We start from the raw sequence: 21,429 nt of genomic DNA, 5'->3' as shown, positions 1-21,429 counted from the left end.
TTTGTTCATCGGCCTTGTTGACCCGCACCTCCCCCCCCCCACCCCGCCCGCCAACCCGATACTTCAATTAGAGCACGCAGTCTTCCTCGCTCAGGTGTCACAGATGCCCGGTGACGTAAGAAAACTACTAGGCACTTGGTCTAAGCATTAAACAAAGCTTTAATCAACTGTTTTACAACATGGAGGTCAAGTTGTGTCCTTCACTAGTTCCTGTTAAGAATGTCCTGCACAAGCTGGGTCCGTGCCCGAGTATTTATACTCTCCCTGGACAGCGCCACCCATAGGCCGCTCAGTATTATTTCATAAGTCTTTCTTTCATGAATGACTTGATTCATGTCACCCGGCATCGAATGGATGCCCAAGGCAACTGCAAGCCGTAGACGTTGACTGCTTCTCCACCGCGCCGCCCCCACCCCTTGCCACCCTCGCCCACGCCAACGAGCCACGTTTTCTACTTATCCTCACGTTTCGGCCGGGGGTACGCACCATGGACGGTGCCGGAGCGGGGACCAGGCCACCGGCCTGAGGGATGGCCGGGTACGGGGCAAAGTGCTGGTGGGTGTGCTGGTGGGTGTGCTGGTGCTGGTGGCTGTGCTGGTGGAACTGGAAGGACGGCGGGCCCAGCGTCGCGCTCCGCTCCGTGCCTTGGGAGCTCAGGTACCGTGAATTCAGCTCCTGGCGAATCAGCTCTTGCTCTGGAGGGAGGGAAGAGAGAGGGAGAAAGAGAGAGAAAGAAAGAGAGCGCGCGACAGGTTAAAAATACACGTGCTTCGCGCCACCGCCTCAGACGGGCGTTTTGATCGGCTTAATATTAACTTTAATGACTGGTGCCCGCATCAGGACCCGCCCCGTGAGACACAACAAGCAGATGCTTGGCCACTTCGACGCGCTCCAAAAAGTCGGGAGTGTTCTGGGTTTCCAGCCCCCGCACACACTCCGGGACTCGAGCCCATCTCCGCCCATAATCCAGGCCGGAGACGGAGAGGGTGTGCCACACCGTCAGAGCTGCCTGCCCTTCGGACGAGATGTGAAACCGAGGGGACCCTCACCCTGCTCGGGTGGGTGTTCCATCGATCTCATGGACTCTAGCGGAAGAAGAGCAAAAGGGGGGAGGCGGGGCGGTGTTCTTCCCTGGGGTCCCGGGGGGCCGACATTTCTCCCTTCGCCAACGGATTAACTGGGGCATTTAACTCATTGCTGTTTGTGGGATCATACTGTGCCCAACAAGTTTGCCGGCAGTGCCTGGGGGGGGGGGGGGGGGGGGCGTTGCCGAGACCTGGGATAAATTAGTGAATAAATGTACGCGGCTCGCTCTTTCGAAAGGCGAGACGGGGCACTGGGGGCAGCTGTATCGGGAGAGCTTCCAGGGGCTGGAGAAAACCATGGTCGTGGTTACAACAGTCGATCAGAGCAGCAACAGGGGAACTTGGCTGGCGGGGGGTTCCTTGCAAACAGAGAACTCTAACGCAGGACCCAGTGAATCCCACAACCCCGCCCAGCCTGGTCGCACGATCCCCCCAGCTCGGCCGCGGGATCCCCAGCGAAACCACCCCACCTCGACACCCAGCGAATCCCATAACCCTCCCCTCCACCCCCACAACCACCCACCCCCCGTGCTGCATGCGAGCCTGCATCTCCGAGACACCAACGGCGGGCTCAAAACGCACTCGTGCACAATCATCAGGGGGAAACACCCCATTGGGGAAGTTCCTCGTTTTGGCAACGCGCTGTGGTGCGACACAGGGGCCCCGGGTCCTGCTGAAGCCGCTAACCCAGAGGCCCGAATTCCCCCCCCCCACGCCCCCTCTGGCGCTTACCTGAGAACGCTGCGGCCGCCGCTGCCACGGCAGCCGTCGAGGGGTGCCCCGCCACCTGGAGCATGGCGGACGTCAGCGGGGGAGGGGGCGGCAGGCCGGGGGAGGGGGCGAACATGCCGGGGTGGTGCGGGTGGGAGGAGGGCCGCAGGGCCTGGGCGTAGCCGTGAGTGTTGGAGTGGCTGGTCAGGGCCAGCGAGAGCGATGACGGCGTCGAGGCCCGGTGCGGGAGCTGCGAGGCGGGTGCTACAGGTTTCGACGGGGTGCTGCTCCTGCTGTCGGATGATAAAAGGGGGGGGGTGGGGGGGGGGGGAGGGATTTGAGAGAGAGAGAGAGAGGGCAGAGGTCAAATAATGCCAATACAGGTTGGAGTTCAAATCGCGCTCCCTGCAATCGCCCCCCACCCCCCCGTAGGACGCTAAACCTCATCCAGTCCCCTCCCCATCTCATCGTTCCACCGCTTCCCTCCCCCCTCCCGCCCAAATCGGTCGGTGTTGGTTTGTTTTATGAGAGACGGCCCTCCTCAATCGGCTCCAAGCCCATTTTCCCCTCCTTCCTCCTGATCCCACTGCTCCTGCACAGGGGGGGGGGGGACCAGCCCCGACTGGGAGGGGGAAGGAGGAGAGAGAGAGAGAGAACGCGAGAGGGGGAGGGAGGAGGAGTGGAGGGGGAGAGAGGAGGAGGGGGGGGGGGGAAAGAGATGGGGAGGAGAGGGGGGGAAGGAGGCGGGGATGGGGGGGGGGAAGGAGGCGGGGATGGGGGGGTAGGAGGCGGGGATGGGGGGGGTAGGAGGCGGGGATGGGGGGGTAGGAGGCGGGGATGGGGGGGGGGAGGAGGGGGAGATGGGGAGGAGGAGCGAGAGATGGGGGAGGGTAGGAGGAGGGAGGGTGGGAGGGAGGGAGGGAGGGAGGAAAGGGAGGGAGGGAAGAAAGGGAGGGAGGGAAGAAAGGGAGGGAGGGAAGAAAGGGAGGGAGGGGGTGATTGGCCACAGAGGGAGCTGATTCACCCGCCCGTTTAGTCGCGTCTGCCCTGTGACGTTCCGCTCTCCTCCCCGACCAGTTACAACGCTCGCCCCCCGACCCACGCGCCCCCCCCCCGCCCCCCACCCCCGACCCACAGATGGAACTCACCTGCTGCCTGGCACCAGGTTGCTGTACACCAGCTGGTGCTGCGTGAAGGGCTGGACTTTGGGCTGCATCTGGTGCTGAGGCTGCACCGGGGTCTGCGGCTTGGGCTGTGGGGTCACCCGGGCTGGCGTTGGGGGGTGGCGCTGCTGCTGCTGCTGATGGTGGTGGTGGTGGTGGTGGGGAGCCGGGGTCCGGGTCCGGGCCTGGGCACTTGCCGAGGGTTCGGCCTGAGCTTGCGAGCAGGCCGGGGGCTGGCCAGAGATGGCGGCCGCCTGGGGCGCAAGCTCCTTGGGCGGGGAAGGCACTTGCAGGGGGTCCTTGTCCGACTCTTGGTTCCGCTCCTGGCTCCTCTCCAACCCGGAGACTTTGGCTTCGCCCTTTGGAGTCACCGCTCCGTTCAAGTCCGAAGCTGCAGGGGGGAGCGGGATACACGATTAACAGACCAAAACAAAAGAGCTTGCATTTAGACACCGCCTTTCACTAGCTAAGGACATCTCAACGCACTTTACAGTCAATGAAGTACTTTTCGAAGTGTTGAAATACAGGGAAACGCAGCAGCCAATTTGTGCATTGCAAGCTCCAGTAAACAGCAAAGTGACAAATGACCAGATCGTATTTTTTTTTTTTTTTTTTTTTTTTTTTAAAGTGACGTTGGCTGAGGGAAATATATTGGCCCCACAACACCAGGGCGAGCTCCCTGGCTCCTCTTCCAATAGTGTTGTGGGATTTTACATCCACCTGAGGGGGCAGATGGGGTCCTCGGTTTAACGTCTCATCCAGAAATTGGCACCTCCAATAGTACAGCGCTCCCTCATCCGGCAGTACTGAGGGAGCGCCGCACTGTCGGAGGGGCAGTACTGAGGGAGCGCCGTACTGGCGGAGGGGCAGTACTGAGGGAGCGCCGTACTGGCGGAGGGGCAGTACTGAGGGAGCGCGGCACTGGCAGAGGGGCGGTACTGAGGGAGCGCTGCACTGGCGAAGGGGCTGAACCGAGGGGAGACCTGCACTGGCTGGGGGCGGGGGGAGGGGGCAGTACTGAGGGATCGCTGCACAGTCGGAGAGGCTGAACCGAGGGGAGACCTGCTATGTCGTCACACCCCTGCCCACTTCGCCAGTCTCTTGAGTGTCAGCGACTCCACACATGTTGAAAGCCGGGTTGCGAGCTCATGGGGTGAAGCCCGACCCAAGGGCAAACCATTCGGTGAAATCACAGATACGTGAGACGGATGGAAGCTGATCAGGTCAAGCTAGGGTCAGGGGGAGTAACAACACTTCAGAGAAAGGTCCTTTCAACAACGAAGACAAGGAAATACTTACCTATCTTGGTAGCTGCGGTGAAGAGGTTTGAGAGTCCATCGTCTGTGGTGGCCTGTGAATAAAGAGGGGATGAGTTATCAACCTAGTATTCTTTATATAAACCCCGAACCCCTCGATTAGATTCCAGCCTGTAACTCACTCCCGGGTATCTGTTATTCAGTATATAAATCCCCCCGAACCCCTCGATTAGATTCCAGCCTGTAACTCACTCCCGGGTACCTGTTATTCTTTATATAAACCCGAACCCCTCGATTAGATTCCAGCCTGTAACTCACTCCCGGGTATCTGTTATTCAGTATATAAATCCCCCCGATTAGATTCCAGCCTGTAACTCACTCCCGGGTATCTATTATTCTATATATAAACCCCCCGAACCCCTCAATTAGATTCCAGCCTGTAACTCACTCCCGGGTATCTGTTATTCTATATATAAACCACCTGACCCTCTGAGCGGAGACAGAGGTTTAACGGGGTGGTATTGAGGAGGGGGGGGGGGGGCCCAAAGGGAGATGTTTTTGGAGGAGAGAGTTGTCACACCCGAGGAACAGTCTGAGACACGCAGTCAGTTACGACACTGTGTAAACTCACGAAGGAAATCCTTTGCCACATGGTCTGAAGAACGTGTTGCTGGGTGGAGGCAAATTCCAGCTTGGGGCAACACACTGCCTCGGCACCAAGGGGCTGAGGAAACAAAACAAGAGGGCACTTTATAGCTGATTTCATCTGGTCCGTGTGGGAGAACCGAAGTCTGGAGGGGGCAGGGGGGGGGTAGCTGGGAGGGAAAGCACGACAGCGGAAGGAGTTGGTGGCCACCGCGATAGCGGCCCCTCCCAAAACGCAAGATAATGAAACGAAGCCAAGTTTTTTTTTTTTACCCGCTCTCCCTCCCCGCCTTGCGCTCGGGCAGCTTTCCGGCAATTCACCAACAGACTATTCCACAATACTGTGCAGGGACTCCAACCCACAGGCTTGTTTCCAAGCCACTGCAGCTACCGACCACCGCCCCCCCCCCCACCGATAAATGGGAACAGGAGGAGGCCATTCAGCCCCACGGGCCTGTTCCGCCATTGAATCAGATCGTCGCTCAATCCCATTTATCCGCCTTTGCTCCATATCCCTTGGTACCCGACAAAATTCTACCCATTTCAGCCTTGAAAGCTCTAATTGACCCCCAAGCATTCGTGGCCTTTGGGGGGGGAAGAGTTCCAGATTTCCACTACCCTTTGTGTGAAGAACTGCTTCCTGACATCACCCCTGAACGGCCTGGCTCTAATTTTAAGGTTCTGCCCCCCCCTTGTTCTGGACTCCCCCCGCCACCAGAGGAAATAGTTCCTCTTTATCTACCCAATCGAATCCTTTAATCATCTTTCACACCTCAACTGGATCACCCCTTAACCTTCTAAAAGTATGATTGATGGGGGGGTTCTGAATGTCCGGTTCACGATTCGACAGAGACCCGCCGGGGTGCGGAGGGGAGGGGGTGGGTAAGGGTCACACACTAGCTCCCACTTCCATCCTGTAGATTCTTGCTGCAACGCCTTTCTGTGCGCAAGTTCAGAAAGTCGACAAACAGCAGCCGCACGGCTGAAATACCTGTGAAGGCAAGGGAAGGGGAATGATTAAATCCCTTACCTTGTCATCTGGATCACTATCAATATCGCACTGCAAAACAAAAAACATAGGAGCAAATGTGAGTATTACCAGCAAATAGAGTCACGAGATTAACACACCACTTCACTGGGGAGGATCTGCACCAACGGAGGGGCGGAACCGAGGGAGCGCCGCACCGGTGGAGCAGAGGGAGCGCCGCACCAGCGGAGGGGCGGCGCCGAGGGAGCGCCGCACCGGTGGTGGGGCGGCACCGAGGGAGTGCTGCATTGGCAGAGGGGCGGTACTCAGGGTGCGCCGCACTGTCGGAGGGGCCGGTCCCTTCGGATACGAGACGTCAAGCCAGCCTCGAGAATTTCGTATATGGGCAGCGATGTGATTTTACAAGTGTCGTGGAGTTTAATGGTGACTACTTACACAGTATCCTGTTCCCAAGCTTGAATGCACAGAGACCTACAGAAGGAGATTAGTAAAGAGGAAAGAAGTCAGTAGAGGCTCGGCGATCGGTTCGTCGCAAACACAACGGTGGTCAGGCCTGCATGTGATTCTCAGAACCCGAAGGATTCGCAACTAAACCTCAGGACAAGCCCCCTACCTAGTAAGATTCGTAACCTGCCCGAAATCAGTCTTTATCCACACAACTTGTATTTATACAGCACCAAGTAAAAACGTCCCAAGGCGCTTCACAGGAGTGTAAATCAGACTAAATTCGACACCAAGCCACGTTGAGGAGATATTAGGTGTGGCGACCAAGAGCTTGGTCAAAGTGGTAGGTGTTAAAGAACATCTTAAAAAGGAGGAGAGAGGCCGAGGTGTTCAGGGAGTAAATTCCAGAGCTTAGGGCCCAGGCAGCTGAGGGCACGGCTGCCAATGGTGGAACGATGAAAATCGGGGATGGGCAAGAGGCCAGGATTGGAGGAGCGCAGATATCTCGGTGGGTTGAAGGGCTCGAGGAGGTGACAGATATAGGGACCAGGGGGGGCGGGGGGTGGGCAGAGGGCCATAGAGTGTTTTGGAAACAAGGGGAGTGGGGGGGGTCGACAAGAGGCCAGAATTGGAAGAGCGCAGAGGTCGGAGAGGTGTAGTGCTGGAGAAAGTTACAGAGATAGGGAGGGTAGGGGAAATGCACATGAGACCAGAGGAATGCAGTGCTCTGGGGTCTGGGGGGGGGGGGGGGCGGTGTTTAGGACTGGAGGAGGTTGCAAAGATAGGGAGGGGCGCAGCTATGGACGAATTTACAGCCCGCTTCCCTGGAAATGTGGCCGACTGAAACCCGGATTCCTCACGGTAGATCGATAGGACACCAACCGAGTTTTCAACTCTACATTTTGAGTGCGCCCATCACATGGCAGAGTGCGAAAGGAGTATTGAAAACAAAAGAGACAAAGGCCTGTTGTTTTTTTTTGACCTGCAGCTTGAAATTTACAAACGCACGACAACCTGCAAATTTTGCCGTGACGCAGCGATTGAGCTCTGGCTGACCCTCGGACCTACGTGTTCCACTTTTGTCCACCCCCACCAAACTGGGAACATCTGCGCAGTGGCCTTAAAAGGGAAAGGGGTGGGTGCAGACCCAAATGTGTATAACAGAGGCGGTGTTCGCTCTGGAATCGCCATATAAAAAATAAAACATGCACGCGCAATACTCACGTCGCTGCCAGCGCCACGCGAGCTGCTGTGTTGGGAGCTGCCGTTCTCGCCACCTGTGCTCTCGTTCCCTCTGGTCTGGCCCTTGGTCTTCACCTGCAGGTTGGAATAGCAAAGTGGGGGTGGGGGGGGGGGGGTGGGGGAAATAGGTCAGTCATCGTCAGCTCACCCTGCCACTTTAATAAAGTCTAGAACCAGGGGTCACAGTCTAAGGATAAGGGGTAAGCCATTTAGGACTGAGATGAGGAGGAATTTCTTAACCCAGAGAGTGGTGAACCTGTAGAATTCTCAACCACAGAAGGCAGTGGAGGCCAAGTCATTAAATATATTCAAGAAGGAGTTAGATATATCTCTTAAGGCTAAGGGGATCAAGAGATATGGAGAGAAAGCAGGGACAGGGTACTGAATTTGGATGATCTGGACGAGGGAATTGGATGTAATATCTCCAAATTTGCAGATGACACAAAGCTGGGTGGGAGGTTATGCTGTGAGGAGGATGTCGTGAAACTCTAGTACGATTTGGACAGGTTGGGTGATTGGGCAGAAACATGGCAAATGCAGTATAATGTGGATAAATGTGAGGTTATCCACTTTGGTGGCAAAAACAGGAAATCAGATTATTTGAATGGCAATAGATTGGGAGAAGGGGAAGTGCAGAGAGACGTGGGTGTCCTTGTGCACCAGTCGCTGAAGGTAAGCATGCAGGTGCAGCAGGCGGTTAAGAAGGCAAATGGTATGTTGGTCTTCGTAGCAAGAGGGTTCGAGTACAGGAACAAGGATGTCTTGCTGCAGTTGTACAGGGCCTTGGTGAGACCGCACCTTGAGTATTGTGCGCAGTTTTGGTCGCCTTATCTGAGGAAGGATGTTCTTGGCATGGAAGGGGTGCAGCGAAGATTCACCAGGCTGATACTTGGGATGGCAGGAATGACATATGAGGAGAGATTGTGTCGATTGGGCTTGTACTCGCTGGAGTTTAGAAGATTGAGAGGGGATCTCATCGAAACCTATAAAATTCTGTCAGGCCTGGACAGGCGAGATGCAGAAAGGATGTTTCCGATGGCCGGGGAGTCCAGAACCAGGGGTCATAGTCTAAGGATAAGGGGTAAGCCATTTAGGAGAGATGGAGGAGGAATTTCTTCACCCAGAGAGTGGTGAACCTGTGGAATTCTCTGCCACAGAGGGCGGTGGAGGCCAGTTCATTAAATGTATTCAAGAAGGAATTGGATATATTTCTTAAGGCTAAAGGGATCAAGGGATATGGGGAGAAGGCAGGGACAGGGTACTGAATTTGGTTGATCAGCCATGATCTCATTAAATGGCGGAGCAGGCTCGAGGGGCCGAATGGCCTACTCCTGCTCCTATCTTCTATGTTTCTAAAATCCCTTTCATTAACCACAGGGGTGCAGGCAATTATCTATGATTCTATAAAAAGTAAACATGTTAGCAATTCCTGCCGAGTGCAACAAAATGTTGTGGGTTGATTAATGATCATAGAAACAGTTATGAAGTGTCTCATGACTTCAAATGATCCCTTAATACCGTTGGTTAACTAAAATCGATCAATCGCAGCTTAACATGAGCAATTGATGTAGCATCTTTGAAAGCGCTATCAATTCAATTCAATTCGCTTTATTGGCATGATGACAAGTTACATCTTATGTTGCCAAAGCATCGAAAAACATTCATGTTTGTACACAAAAATACAGATCTATCCATACAGTGTATAAACAGATATATCCCCGAGTGTATAAATATACATTCATATAATTTATATATACTCTTTTCTTATATTTAGTGGTTGTCCCTCTGTTTATGGCAAGCTGTAACATAGTGTGCCGCTAGTGTTACACAATCTCTCTCTTCCCCTGGTAGATATGGGAGTTTTTGGTCGTCATTCAAATTTCTGAATTCCGGGCATATTTTTGTGAATTTTGGGTAGAAATTCTCCCTTATGCCCTGATATTTTCTACAAGCTGTGAGGAAGTGCATCTCTGTCTCCACCACTCCCTGACTGCAGTGAGAGCATATCCTGTCCTCTCTTGGTAGCCGGGTCTGCCTGTGTCTACCTTTTTCGATCGCCAGGCTATGTTCACTAAGTCTGTACATTGTCAAGGTTTTTCTCAGTTTGCTATCCTTTACCATGGTCAGGTAATCAGCCATGTTGTATTGTCTGTTTAGGGCCAAGTAGCAATTGAGTTTGCTTTGGGTTTTTGTTGTTTCTGCCCAATATGTCAGATATTTTTCCTTTTGCTTAGCGACGATTGTGTTGGGTCGAATTCTTTGTGTTACGCTGTCACTGTCCTGGGGCTGGTTATTGTTAGTCGTGTCAGTAGTGACTTCACTGAGTCCCAGGACTAGTTGACTGAGGGTATTCTTCTTTATGGTCCTCTCTTGGCATTTCAGGGCTTCGTAATGATAGCATTGGGGGTTGCTCATTTCTAGGTGTTTCCAAAATTTGGTGGCTCTTTTTTGGATAGTGATTATTAATGGGTATTGGCCTAGTTCTGCCCTGCATGCGTTGTTTACTGTTTTCCTTTGAGTCCGGAGGATACTTTTACAGGATTCTGCATGTAGGATCTCAATTGGGCGTTTGTCCCATTTTGCAAATTCTTGTTGTGTTAGCGGTCCCCACACCTCACTGCCATAGAGTGCAATTGGTTCAATTACTGATTTGAAAATTTTGAGCCAAATGCTAATTGGGATTTCTATTTGGATTGATTTTTTAATGGCATAGAAAGCCCTTCTTGCTTTCTCTTTCAGTTCATTCACAGCCAGATGGAAATTTCCCATAGAACTGATTTTTAAGCCCAAGTATGTGTAGTTAGTGGTTTGTTCAATTTTGGTTGTTCCTAGTGTGAAATTTATTTTGGGTCCCTGATGTCTGGATCTTTGCTGGAACACAAGGACTTTGGTTTTTTGGGGATTTATTGTCAGGGCCCAAGTCTGGCAGTACGACTCCAGCAGATCCAGGTTCTGCTGTAGACCCTCCTTAGTTGGTGACAGCAGAACCAGGTCATCTGCATAGAGGAGCAATTTAACCTTGGATTCATATAGGGTGAGGCCGGGTGCTGTAGATTGTTCAAGTAGTTTTGCCAATTCATTTATGTAAATATTAAAGCGTGTCGGTGAGATTGGCGAGCCCTGCGTCACCCCCCCGCCCCTGTGGGAAGTATTTTGTTTGTTTTTCTCCAATTTTAACTGCACATTTGTTGTTTGTCTACATTGATTTAATTACATCATATGTTTTTCCCCCTACCCCGCTTTCGATAAGTTTCAGGAATAAACCGTCGTGCCAGATGGAATCAAAAGCCTTCTGGAAATCTATAAAGCATGCGTAGGTTTTGCCTTTGTTTTGATGAATGTGTTTGTCAATTAGGGTCTGTAGGGTGAAGATATGATCTGATGTTCTATAGTTTGGCAGGAATCCAATTAGTCCCACTCCGCTGCTCTTCCCCCCTAGACCTGCTGACACTCCTGCCAGTGGAAACTGTTTCCCACATAATTCTGATCACCTCTATTAAATCTCCCCTGAACAGTGTTTAATGGAGTTCAACGCGGGCAAGTGTCAGATCATCCACTTGGGGCCTAACAAAGATCGGTCAGTGTATGGTCTGAAAACATCATGTCAGAGAAAACTTTTTTTTTTACTAGATGCAGGAAGGATGTTCCCGATGGCCGGGGAGTCCAGAACCAGGGGTCACAGTCTAAGGATAAGGGGTAAGCCATTTAGGACAGAAATGAGGAGGAATTTCTTCACCCAGAGAGTGGTGAACCTGTGGAATTCTCTACCACAGAAGGCAGTCGAGGCCAACTTATTAAATATATTCAAGAAGGAGTTGGATATATTTCTTAAGGCTAAAGGGATCAAGGGGTATGGGGAGAAAGCAGGGACAGGGTACTGAATTTGGACGCAGTCATGATCGCATTGAATGGCGGAGCAGGCTCGAGGGGCCGAATGGCCTACTCCTGCTCCTATCTTCTATGTTTCTATGATTTGAGATACTTTGGGCCATGGATCAACACCTCTCCCAATTTCCCCCTCGCCGCCCCCGTTCCCAGCAGGGAAAAGGACATCCTCGAGCTGGCCTCCGTCGCTCGGCCCTCTGGTGGGCCAGGATTGCCCGCTGGTTTTATTTTTTGAAGTCGGAATGGGCGGGAAGTTGGTGAATGCAGGAGCAGAACATACTAGCCAGCTTCCCCTCTACAAACTGGTGTGCCATCTTAGAATAAACACGACTTCGGCCCATCATGCCTGTGCCGTTTTTGCAGAGCTATCCAATTAGTCTTGCTCCCTCGCGCTCTTTCCCCATAGCTGTGCAAATTTTTCCCCTTCAAATATTTCCTTTTAAAAATTATACTGCATCTGCTTCCACCGCCCTTTCAGGCAGTGTGCTCCAGATACCAACTCGCTGCATTAAAAACATAGATGATAGGAGCAGGAGTAGGCCATTCGGCCCCTCGAGCCTGCTCCCCCATTCAATGAGATCATGGCTGATCATCCAAATTCAGTACCCTGTCCCTGCCTTCTCCCCATATCCCTTGATCCCTTTAGCCTTAAGAAATATATCCAACTCTTTCTTGAATATATTTAATGAATTGGCCTCAACTGCTTTCTGTGGTAGAGAATTCCACAGGTTCACCACTCTCTGGGTGAAGAAATTCCTCCTCATTTCTGTCCTAAATGGCTTACCCCTTATCCTTAGACTGTGACCCCTGGTTCTGGACTCCCCGACCATCAGTAACATCCTTCCTGCATCCAGTCTGTCCAGTCCTGTTAGAATTTTATAAGTTTCAACGAGATCCCCTCTCATTCTTCTAAACTCCAGCGAGTATAAACCCAATCGCTCCTCATACGTCATTCCTGCCCTTAAAAAGCTGTTTCCTCAGCTTCCCTCTGGTTCTTTTGCCAATCAACTTAAACCTGTGTCCTCCGATTACTGACCCTCCTGCCAGTGGAAACAGTTTCTCCCAATCTACTCCATCGAAAGACGCGCACAGTTTTAAACACCTCCATTAAATCTCCCCTTAACCTTCTCTGCTCGAAGGAGAACAATACCAGCCTCTCTAGTCTCTCCATGTAAAAAGTCCTTCATCCCCGGTACCAGTCTGGTCAATCTCCTCAACTGGGCGATTTTAACAGTGGATTTCATTTTACCCAAGGTCGCAGATTAAAAATTGATGAGGCACCAGGAGAGCGGACACTCTGGGAGACGTGCACTTCTGCTACCCCGGAGCTCTGATGACTGTCTCTATTATTTTTGCACTTGTATTTCTCACGGATTTGCGAGGCCCCGGGATGGGAAAGGGCCTGTTCTTAGCACTGTAGCCTCATTGGTGGCTGCTCATTAGCGCCTTCCATGACCGTAGGACGACCCCAAGCACTTTGCAGCCAAGGAAAGAATTTCACGCTCAGGAGAACGGGGACAAGTGTCGTATGCAATTGAGGGAGCCAGATAGCCATAAGGGTAGGCAAGAGACATTGGAGAAAGAGGATGGTGTACTATTATGGCACTTGAACAGCACACAGGGAAACCCTGCTTTACACTGCGTTATGCACGTGTCAGCCGTGGCTCAGTGGGTAGCACTCTCGCCTCTGAGTCAGAGGGTTGTGGGTTCAAGTCCCACTCTAGAGATTTGAGCACAAAAATCCCAGTAGTGGTAGTACTGAGGGAGCGCCGCAGTCACAGCGGCAATACTGAGGGAGCGCCGCACTGTGGGAGGCGCAGTACTGAGGGAGCGCCGCAGTCACAGCGGCAATACTGAAGGAGCGCCGCACTGTGGGAGGCGCAGTACTGAGGGAGCGTGGCACTGTCGGAGGGGCAGTACTGAGGGAGCGCCGCACTGTCGGAGGGGCAGTACTGAGGGAGCGCGACACTGTGGGAGGGGCAGTACTGAGGGAGCGTGGCACTGTCGGAGGGGCAGTACTGAGGGAGCGTGGCACTGTCGGAGGGGCAGTACTGAGGGAGCGCCGCACTGTGGGAGGGGCAGTACTGAGGGAGCGTGGCACTGTCGGAGGGGCAGTACTGAGGGAGCACCGCACTGTGGGAGGCGCAGTACTGAGGGAGCGTGGCACTGTGGGAGGGGCAGTACTGAGGGAGTGCCGCACTGTCAGAGGGGCAGTACTGAGGGAGCGTGGCACTGTCGGAGGGGCAGCACTGAGGGAGCGTGGCACTGTCGGAGGGGCAGCACTGAGGGAGCACCGCACTGTGGGAGGCGCAGTACTGAGGGAGCGTGGCACTGTCGGAGGGGCAGTACTGAGGGAGCGTGGCACTGTCGGAGGGGCAGTACTGAGGGAGCGCCGCACTGTCGGAGGGGCAGTACTGAGGGAGCGCTGCACTGTCGGAGGGGCAGTACTGAGGGAGTGCCGCACTGTCGGAGGTGCCATTTTTCGGATGAGACCTTAAACCAAGCGTCCCGTCTGCTCTCTCAGATGGACATTAAAGATCCCGGACACGTTTCGAAGAGCACGGGAGTTATTCCCGGTGTCCTGGCAACATTTATTCCTCAACCAACAGCACTAAAATATAAATCTGCTCATTATCACATTGCTGTTTGTGGGAGCTTGCTGTGCGCAAATTGGCTGCCGTGTTTCCTACATTACAACAGTGACCACACTTCAAAACAGCATTACAAGGCTATGGGGAGAGAGCGGGCAGTGGGATTAGTTTGGGGATTTATACAGGGCCATGGGGAGAGCGGGGCAGTGGGATTAGTTTGGGGATTTATACAGGGCCATGGGGAGAGCGGGGCAGTGGGATTAGTTTGGGGATTGATACAGGGCTATGGGGAGAGCGCAGGACATTGGGGTTAGTTTGGGATTCATACAGGGCTAGGGGGAGAGCGCAGGGCAGTGGGACTAGTTTGGGGATTGATACAGGGCTAGGGGGAGAGAGCGGGGCAGTGGAAATAGTTTGGGGTTTGATACAGGGCTATGGGGAGAGAGCGGGGCAGTGGAAATAGTTTGGGGATTGATACAGGGCTATGGGGAGAGAGCGGGGCAGTGGGATTAGTTTGGGGACTGACACAGGGCTATGGGGAGAGAGCGGGGCAGTGGAAATAGTTTGGGGATTGATACAGGGCTATGGGGAGAGAGCGGGGCAGTGGAAATAGTTTGGGGATTGATACAGGGCTATGGGGAGAGAGCGGGGCAGTGGGATTAGTTTGGGGACTGACACAGGGCTATGGGGAGAGAGCGGGGCAGTGGAAATAGTTTGGGGATTGATACAGGGCTATGGGGAGAGAGCGGGGCAGTGGGATTAGTTTGGGGACTGACACAGGGCTATGGGGAGAGACACAATGGACCAAATGGCCTCACGTGTCCTTATCCTCCGCAGTTGTAATTTCTCTCTGGTGAAGTGCTTCGAAGCAACTCTCGAGCCTGATTTCAAAGAACTGAAAGCCAAGCATTTTCACAAGCAGCAATGCCCAGAACTGCAGGACCCTCAAATGGCCACAGGGTGGAGCTGGATACCCAGTCAGGCAGTTACTGAACTGAGGAGCCAGTCTCTGAACTACGGAGCAGAGGGGCTGGCGTTTGTAAACTCTGGACTGGGCAAATTCCGAGGAACTTTCCCTGGAAGTTCAGACGGGAACACTGTCCAAGAAAGTTCACCAACTGGACTTGTATTTTTAAAATAAGTGACAAGGTTTCCCAGCAGTCAACCACAAACTTCCCCTGGTTAAACTTGCAGCAATTCACTTTTTTTTCCCCATATCCTGGATTGATGCAGGGAGCTGTAGCAATGGGCATCTACACTGATATTTACAGTTACAACAAAAATAAGCCCAAAATATAAGATACATCACATGTTCAACAATAAACATCAGCAAGGGGAACAGTGAGACAATCCACAGGTTCAAATAAGGGGGATAACTCACTCCGGGGTATGTTATTCTATATATAAACCCCCCTAATCTCTCGATTAGATTCCAGCCTGTAACTCACTCCCGGGTATCTGTTATTCTATATATAAACCCCCCGAACCCCTCGATTAGATTCCAGCCTGTAACTCACTCCCGGGTATCTGTTATTCTATATATAAACCCCCCGAACCCCTCGATTAGATTCCAGCCTGTAACTCACTCCTGGGTGTCATGAATCTGATCATTCATGGACAAATGACTCATGAAATAACACTGGGCGGCCAGCTGGTGGCGCCGTCCAAGGAGTATAAATACTCGGGCGTGGGCCCAGCTTGTTCAGGACGTTTTTGTAACCAGGAACTAGTGATGTACAGGAAACTTTCGATTTACCGGCACCTAAATAAACAGAAATCTCGGTTAACCGGCAAAATTCAGGAGTAGGTTCAGGTAACTTTTATTACTTGCCTTCCTCCATCTGTTGCTGTGCAAGGGTGTGGCTGCAGCTGTTGCTAAGCTACAGAGACGCTTGGAACTTGTGGCCTTTGTTCTGAACCTGTTGCTAAGCAACAGGGTTTGTTGCTTTATACGGAGCGCTCAGCTCCGTATCTTTTACTATAGCGTTCGGTTATCCGGAATTTTTGATGAACCGGCACCACGTCGGTCCCAGATAAAAAAAAGTTTCCTGTAACTAGAATCTCGTGGTTGGGAAACAGTTGATTAAAGCCTTGTTTTATACTCAAACCAAGTGCTTCGTAGTCTTTTTACATCACCAGGTATCTGTTATTCTACATATAAACCCCGCCAACCCCCCCACCGAAGCCCCCGTATCTGTTGCGAGTACCGACCTTTTTGGTGGGTGGGGGTTTCCGGCGATCCCGGTCCCCGTTGTGCCGGTTCTGCTCCCGATCCGAGCACTCGGCTCTCCGCCGCCCCTCGCACGGCGAGCTCAGCCGGTTCTCCTCGGGTTTGCGCTTCTCCTGCCGCTTCCGCTGGCTGTCCACCTGCTCGGGGGGCTTCAGCACGGTGTCCTTCTGTGGAGAATAAAAAAACACCGAGGAGCGTCAACGTATTATGGACAAGGAGGGGAGCGCCTCGCTGCACCGTTTTAGACTCCAGTGATCAAAGGCATCTCACAACTCTGCGCATTGTAACGGTTCTGTGTCCTTAACTCCACTTTCCCCGCCCTATCCCCCAGTTCACTTAGTGCCCAACAATCTATCGATCTCAAATATACTCGACGACTGAGCATCCACAGCTCTCTGGGGTAGAGAATTCTGAAGATTCACCGCCCTCCGAGTGAAGAAATATCTCCTCATCTCAGTCCTAAATGACCGACCCCTTATCCTGAGACTGTGACCCCTGGTTCTAGACTCCCCAGCCAGGGGAAACAACCTCTCAGCATCTACCCTGTCGAGCCCTCGAAGAATTTTATATGTTTCAATGAGATCACCTCTCATTCTTCTAAACTCCAGCGAGTGTAGGCCCAATCTACTCTCATGGGACAACCCTCTCATCCCAGGAACGGCGAAGACATGGGTCATTTTCCCCTTGCAAGTTCGGTCTTCACACCAAGGAGCAGGATCATTACTGTCCTCCAAGGCTAGCCTGCTCTCAGATTGCAATAAACCCAATTCTCTCCCCATAGCCCTGTATCAATCTCCAACTAATCCGACTGCCCCACGCTCTCCCCATAGCCCTGTATCAATCCCCAAACTAATCTCACTGCCCCGCTCTCTCCCCATAGCCCTGTATCAATCCACAAACTAATCCCACTGCCCCACTCTCTCCCCATAGCCCTGTATCAATTCCCAACTAATCCCACTGCCCCGCTCTCTCGCCATAGCCCTGTATCAATTCCCAAACTAATCCCACTGCCCCGCTCTCTCCCCATAGCCCTGAATCAATCCCCAAACTAACCCCACTGCCCCGCTCTCTCCCCATAGCCCTGTATCAATCCCCAAACTAATCTCACTGCTCCACTCTCTCCCCATAGCCCTGTATCAATCCCCAAACTAATCCCACTGCCCCGCTCTCTCCCCATAGCCCTGTATCAATCCCCAAACTAATCCCACTGCCCCGCTCTCTCCCCATAGCCCTGTATCAATCACCAAACTAACCCCACTGCCTCGCTCTCTCCCCATAGCCCTGTATCAATCCCCAAACTAATCACACTGCTCCACTCTCTCCCTAAACTAATCCCACTGCCCCACTCTCCCTATAGCCCTATATCAATCCCCAAATAATCCCATTACCCCGCTCTCCCCATAGCCCTGTATCAATCCCCAAATAATCCCATTACCCCGCTCTCTCCCCATAGCCCTATATCAATCCCCAAACTAATCCCACTGCCCCACTCTCTCCCCAAACTAATCCCACTGCCCCACTCTCCCCATAGCCCTGTGTCAATCCCCAAACTAATCCCACTGCCCCACTCTCTCCCCATAGCCCTGCATCAATTCCCAAACCAAACCCACTGCCCTGCTCTCTCCTGTAGCCCTGTATCTTCCTGCACTTTAAGTGTTTATCTGCTCTCCGCTTAGAAGATACAATGGACTCCACCTCAAACCTGTGTGTCCTTGTGCACCAGTCGCTGAAGGTAAGCATGCAGGTGCAGCAGGCGGTTAAGGCGGCAAATGGTATGTTGGCCTTCATAGCGAGGATTCGAGTACAGGAGCAAGGATGTCTTGCTGCAGTTGTACAGGGCCTTGGTGAGACCACATCTTGAGTATTGTGTGCAGTTTTGGTCACCTTATCTGAGGAAGGATGTTCTTGCCATGGAGCGAGTGCAGCCAAGATTCACCAGACTGATACCTGGGATGGCAGGAATGACGTATGAGGAGAGATTGGGTCAATTAGGCTTGTATTCGCTAGAGTTTAGAAGAATGAGAGGGGATCTCATTGAAACATATAAAGTTCTAACAGGACTAGACAGACTAGATGCAGGAAGGATGTTCCCGATGGTCGGGGAGTCCAGAACCAGGGGTCACAGTCTAAGGATAAGGGGTAAGCCATTTAGGACTGAGATGAGGAGGAATTTCTTCCCCCAGAGAGTGGTGAACCTGTGGAATTCTCTACCACAGAAGGCAGTAGAGGGCAATTCATTAAACATATTCAAGGAGTTAGATATATTTCGTAAGATAAAGGGATCAATTGTTATGGGGAGAAAGCAGGGACAGGATACTGAATTTGGATGATCAGCCATGATCTCATTAAATGGCGGAGCAGGCTCGAGGGGCCGAATGGCCTACTCCTGCTCCTATCTTCTATGTTTCTAAACAATCCCTGTGGCAAAGCATTCCATCTTTGCGTGCAGGAATTTCTCCGAACTCCTCTCCTCGCTCTCTGTGACCATTCTAAATAGATGACCTCTCGTTACTGACTCCCCAACCAGTGGAGACTGTCCTTCCCCATTCACCTAATCAATACTTGTCAGCATTTAAAAACCCCTACTTAAACCTCCTTTCATCCTTCTCCACTGCAGTGTTAATTGTCCCAGTATCTCCTGTCTCTCGTCCTAACCCATCCCGGTCACCACCCTGGTGAATCTACGCTGTATGCGTTTGATGTATCTAGGTGTATTCTATAGAACACCAAATAGTAGTAAAGATATGGAGGTGCAAATGTGCAGAGAAATTACAGAGAGGTGCAAGAACTATAGCGTAGTAATAATGGGGGACTTCAACCATCCTAATATAGACTGGGATTGTAATAGTGTTCAGGGCAGAGAAGGGGAAGAATTTCTGAAGTGTGTTCAGGAGAACTTTTCTGATCAGTATGTTTCCGGCCCGACGAGGGAGGAGGCATTGCTGGCTCTGGTTCTGGGGAATGAGGTAGGTCAAGTGGAGCAAGTGTCAGTAGGTGAACATTTGGGGAACAGTGATCATGTCATAAGGTTTAGATTAGCTATGGGAAAGGACAGGGAGTAATCTAGAGTAAAAATGTTTAACTGGGGGAAGGCCAATTTCAGTGGGATGAGAACTGTCCTGGCCCGGGTAAACTGGAATCAAACATTGGCAGGCAAGACTGCAGTGGAACTAAAGAGGAACATTCGAGGTACATTCCCACGAGGGAGAAAGGCAGGGCAATTAAAATCAGAGCTCCCTGGATGACGAAAGCGATAGAGAATATGATGAAGCAGAAAAAGAGTGCATATGACAGATGTCAGGTCGCAAAGACATCTGAGAATCAGGCTATATATATGGAAAGGTCAGAGGAGAAGTGAAAAAGAAAATAAGAGGGGCAGAGAGAGGATATGAGAATAGAATGGCAGCCAACATAAAATGTAATCCAAAAGTCTTCTATAGGCATATAAATAGTAAACAGGTAGTAAGAGGAGGGTGGGAACGATTAGGGAGCAAAAAGGAGACCTGCGCATGGAGGCAGAGGGCAAGGCTGAGGTACTAAATGCATACTTTGCATCTGTCTTCACCAAGGAAGAGGATGCTGCCATAAACATAGTGAAGGAGGAGATAGTAGAGACACTTGATAGGATAAAAATTAAGAGGTATTGGAAAGGCTGGTTGTACATAAAGTAGATAAATCACCAGGAGCAGATGGGATGCATCCTAGGATGCTGAGGGAATCGAGGAAGGAAATCGCAGATGTACTGGCCATTATATTCCAATCCTTTATAGATACGGGGTGGTGCCAGAGGACTGGAGAATTGCAAATATTACACCATTGTTCAAAAAAAGGGTGTAAATATAAACCCAGCAACTACTGGCCAGTCAGTTTAACCTGGGTAGTGGGTAAGCTTTTAGAAACAGTAATCGGGGACAAAATTAACAGTCACTTAGATAGGGGTGGATTAATTAAGGAAAGCCAACACAGATTTGTTAAAGGCAAATCATGTTTAATCAACTTGATCGAGTTTTTTTGATGAGGTTAGAGAGAGGGTTGATGAGGGTAATGCGGTTGACGTAGTGTACATGGATTTCCAAAAGGCGCTCGACAAAGTGCCACATAATAGGCTTGCCAGCAAAGTTGAAGCCCGTGGAATAAAAGGGACAGTGGCAGCATGGATACGGAATTGGCTAAGTGACAGGAAACAGTGAGTAATGGTGAACGGTTGTTTTTCGGACTGGAGGAAGGTACACAGTGGTGTTCCCCAGGGGTCGGCACTAGGACCACTGCTTTTCTTGATGTATATTAATGACTTGGATGTGGGTGTACAGGGCACAAGTTTAAAATTTGCAGATGACACAAAACTTGGAAGTATAGTGAACAGTGAGGAGGAGAGTGATAGACTTCAAGAGGACATAGACAGGCTGGTGAAATGGGCGGACACGTGGCAGATGAAATTTAATGCAGAGAAGTGTGAAGTGATACATTTTGGTAGAATGAATGGGGAGAGGACATATAAACTAAATGGTACAATCTTAAAGTGGGGTGCACGAACAAAAAGACCTGGGGGTATGTGTGCATAAATCATTGAAGGTGGCAGGGCAGGTTGAGAAAGCAGTTAAAAAGGCTTATGGGCTCTTGCATTGTTCCACGGAAGCTCAACGTAAACTCGAGGAACAGCACCTCATCTTCCGATTAGGCACTTTGCAGCCTTCCGGACTCAATATCGAGTTCAACAATTTCAGATCATAACCTCGGCCCCCATTACATTTTTACTTATTTTTTATCCACACCTTTGTTTTGGCCCTTTCTCTCCCCCCGCCCCCCCCCCCCTCCCTTTTTCTCTCTCCCACATGGCAGCTGTCTCCCATTCTGCCAGCGTATTTCACACCTAATCGAGAGCCGTCTTTTGTCTCCACTAGTCCTATCACCATCTCGTCTCGTTTTGAATACCTCTTAATGTCTCTTCACTTCTCTTTTGTTCTCTCCCAGCCTGGCCTTTTAATCTATTTCATTTCCTGTGCTTTTTCAGTCTTGACAAAGGGTTTTGACCCAAAACGTTGACTATTTTCTCTCCACGGATGTTGCCTGGCCTGCTGAGTTTTTCCAGCATTTTCTGTTGTTATTTCGGATTTCCAGCATCTGCAGTATTTTGCTATCGTTTCTGCCACTGGAAACAGTTTCTCCTTATTTACTCTATCAAAACCCCT

General features: G+C 51.4%; 1 protein-coding gene across 6 annotated transcripts in view; it reads right to left on the bottom strand.

Moving 5' to 3' along the window:
• LOC147094885 (autism susceptibility gene 2 protein homolog) overlaps window positions 1–21,429 on the bottom strand; it is a 138,627-nt gene that overhangs the window by 36,418 nt on the left and 80,780 nt on the right. For 3 of the 6 annotated variants that reach the window (XM_085974511.1, XM_085974513.1, XM_085974507.1), the window contains 9 exons: window positions 16,222–16,407; window positions 7,517–7,609; window positions 6,284–6,319; window positions 5,891–5,920; window positions 4,847–4,939; window positions 4,259–4,310; window positions 2,945–3,350; window positions 1,818–2,089; window positions 466–695 (listed from right to left, as the gene is read on the bottom strand). In XM_085974511.1, the coding sequence (XP_085830637.1) occupies window positions 466–695; window positions 1,818–2,089; window positions 2,945–3,350; window positions 4,259–4,310; window positions 4,847–4,939; window positions 5,891–5,920; window positions 6,284–6,319; window positions 7,517–7,609; window positions 16,222–16,407 (1,398 nt within the window). The remainder of the gene's footprint in view (window positions 1–465; window positions 696–1,817; window positions 2,090–2,944; window positions 3,351–4,258; window positions 4,311–4,846; window positions 4,940–5,890; window positions 5,921–6,283; window positions 6,320–7,516; window positions 7,610–16,221; window positions 16,408–21,429) is intronic. The other 3 variants (XM_085974508.1, XM_085974512.1, XM_085974510.1) reach the window with 2 other exon arrangements.

The sequence above is a fragment of the Somniosus microcephalus genome, unplaced genomic scaffold (assembly GCF_052327205.1).
Source record: "Somniosus microcephalus isolate GS21.2 unplaced genomic scaffold, FLI_Smic_1.0 unresolved_chr1, whole genome shotgun sequence".
NCBI classification, from domain to species: domain Eukaryota; kingdom Metazoa; phylum Chordata; class Chondrichthyes; order Squaliformes; family Somniosidae; genus Somniosus; species Somniosus microcephalus.
This window is presented reverse-complemented; position numbering and strand designations above follow the sequence as displayed.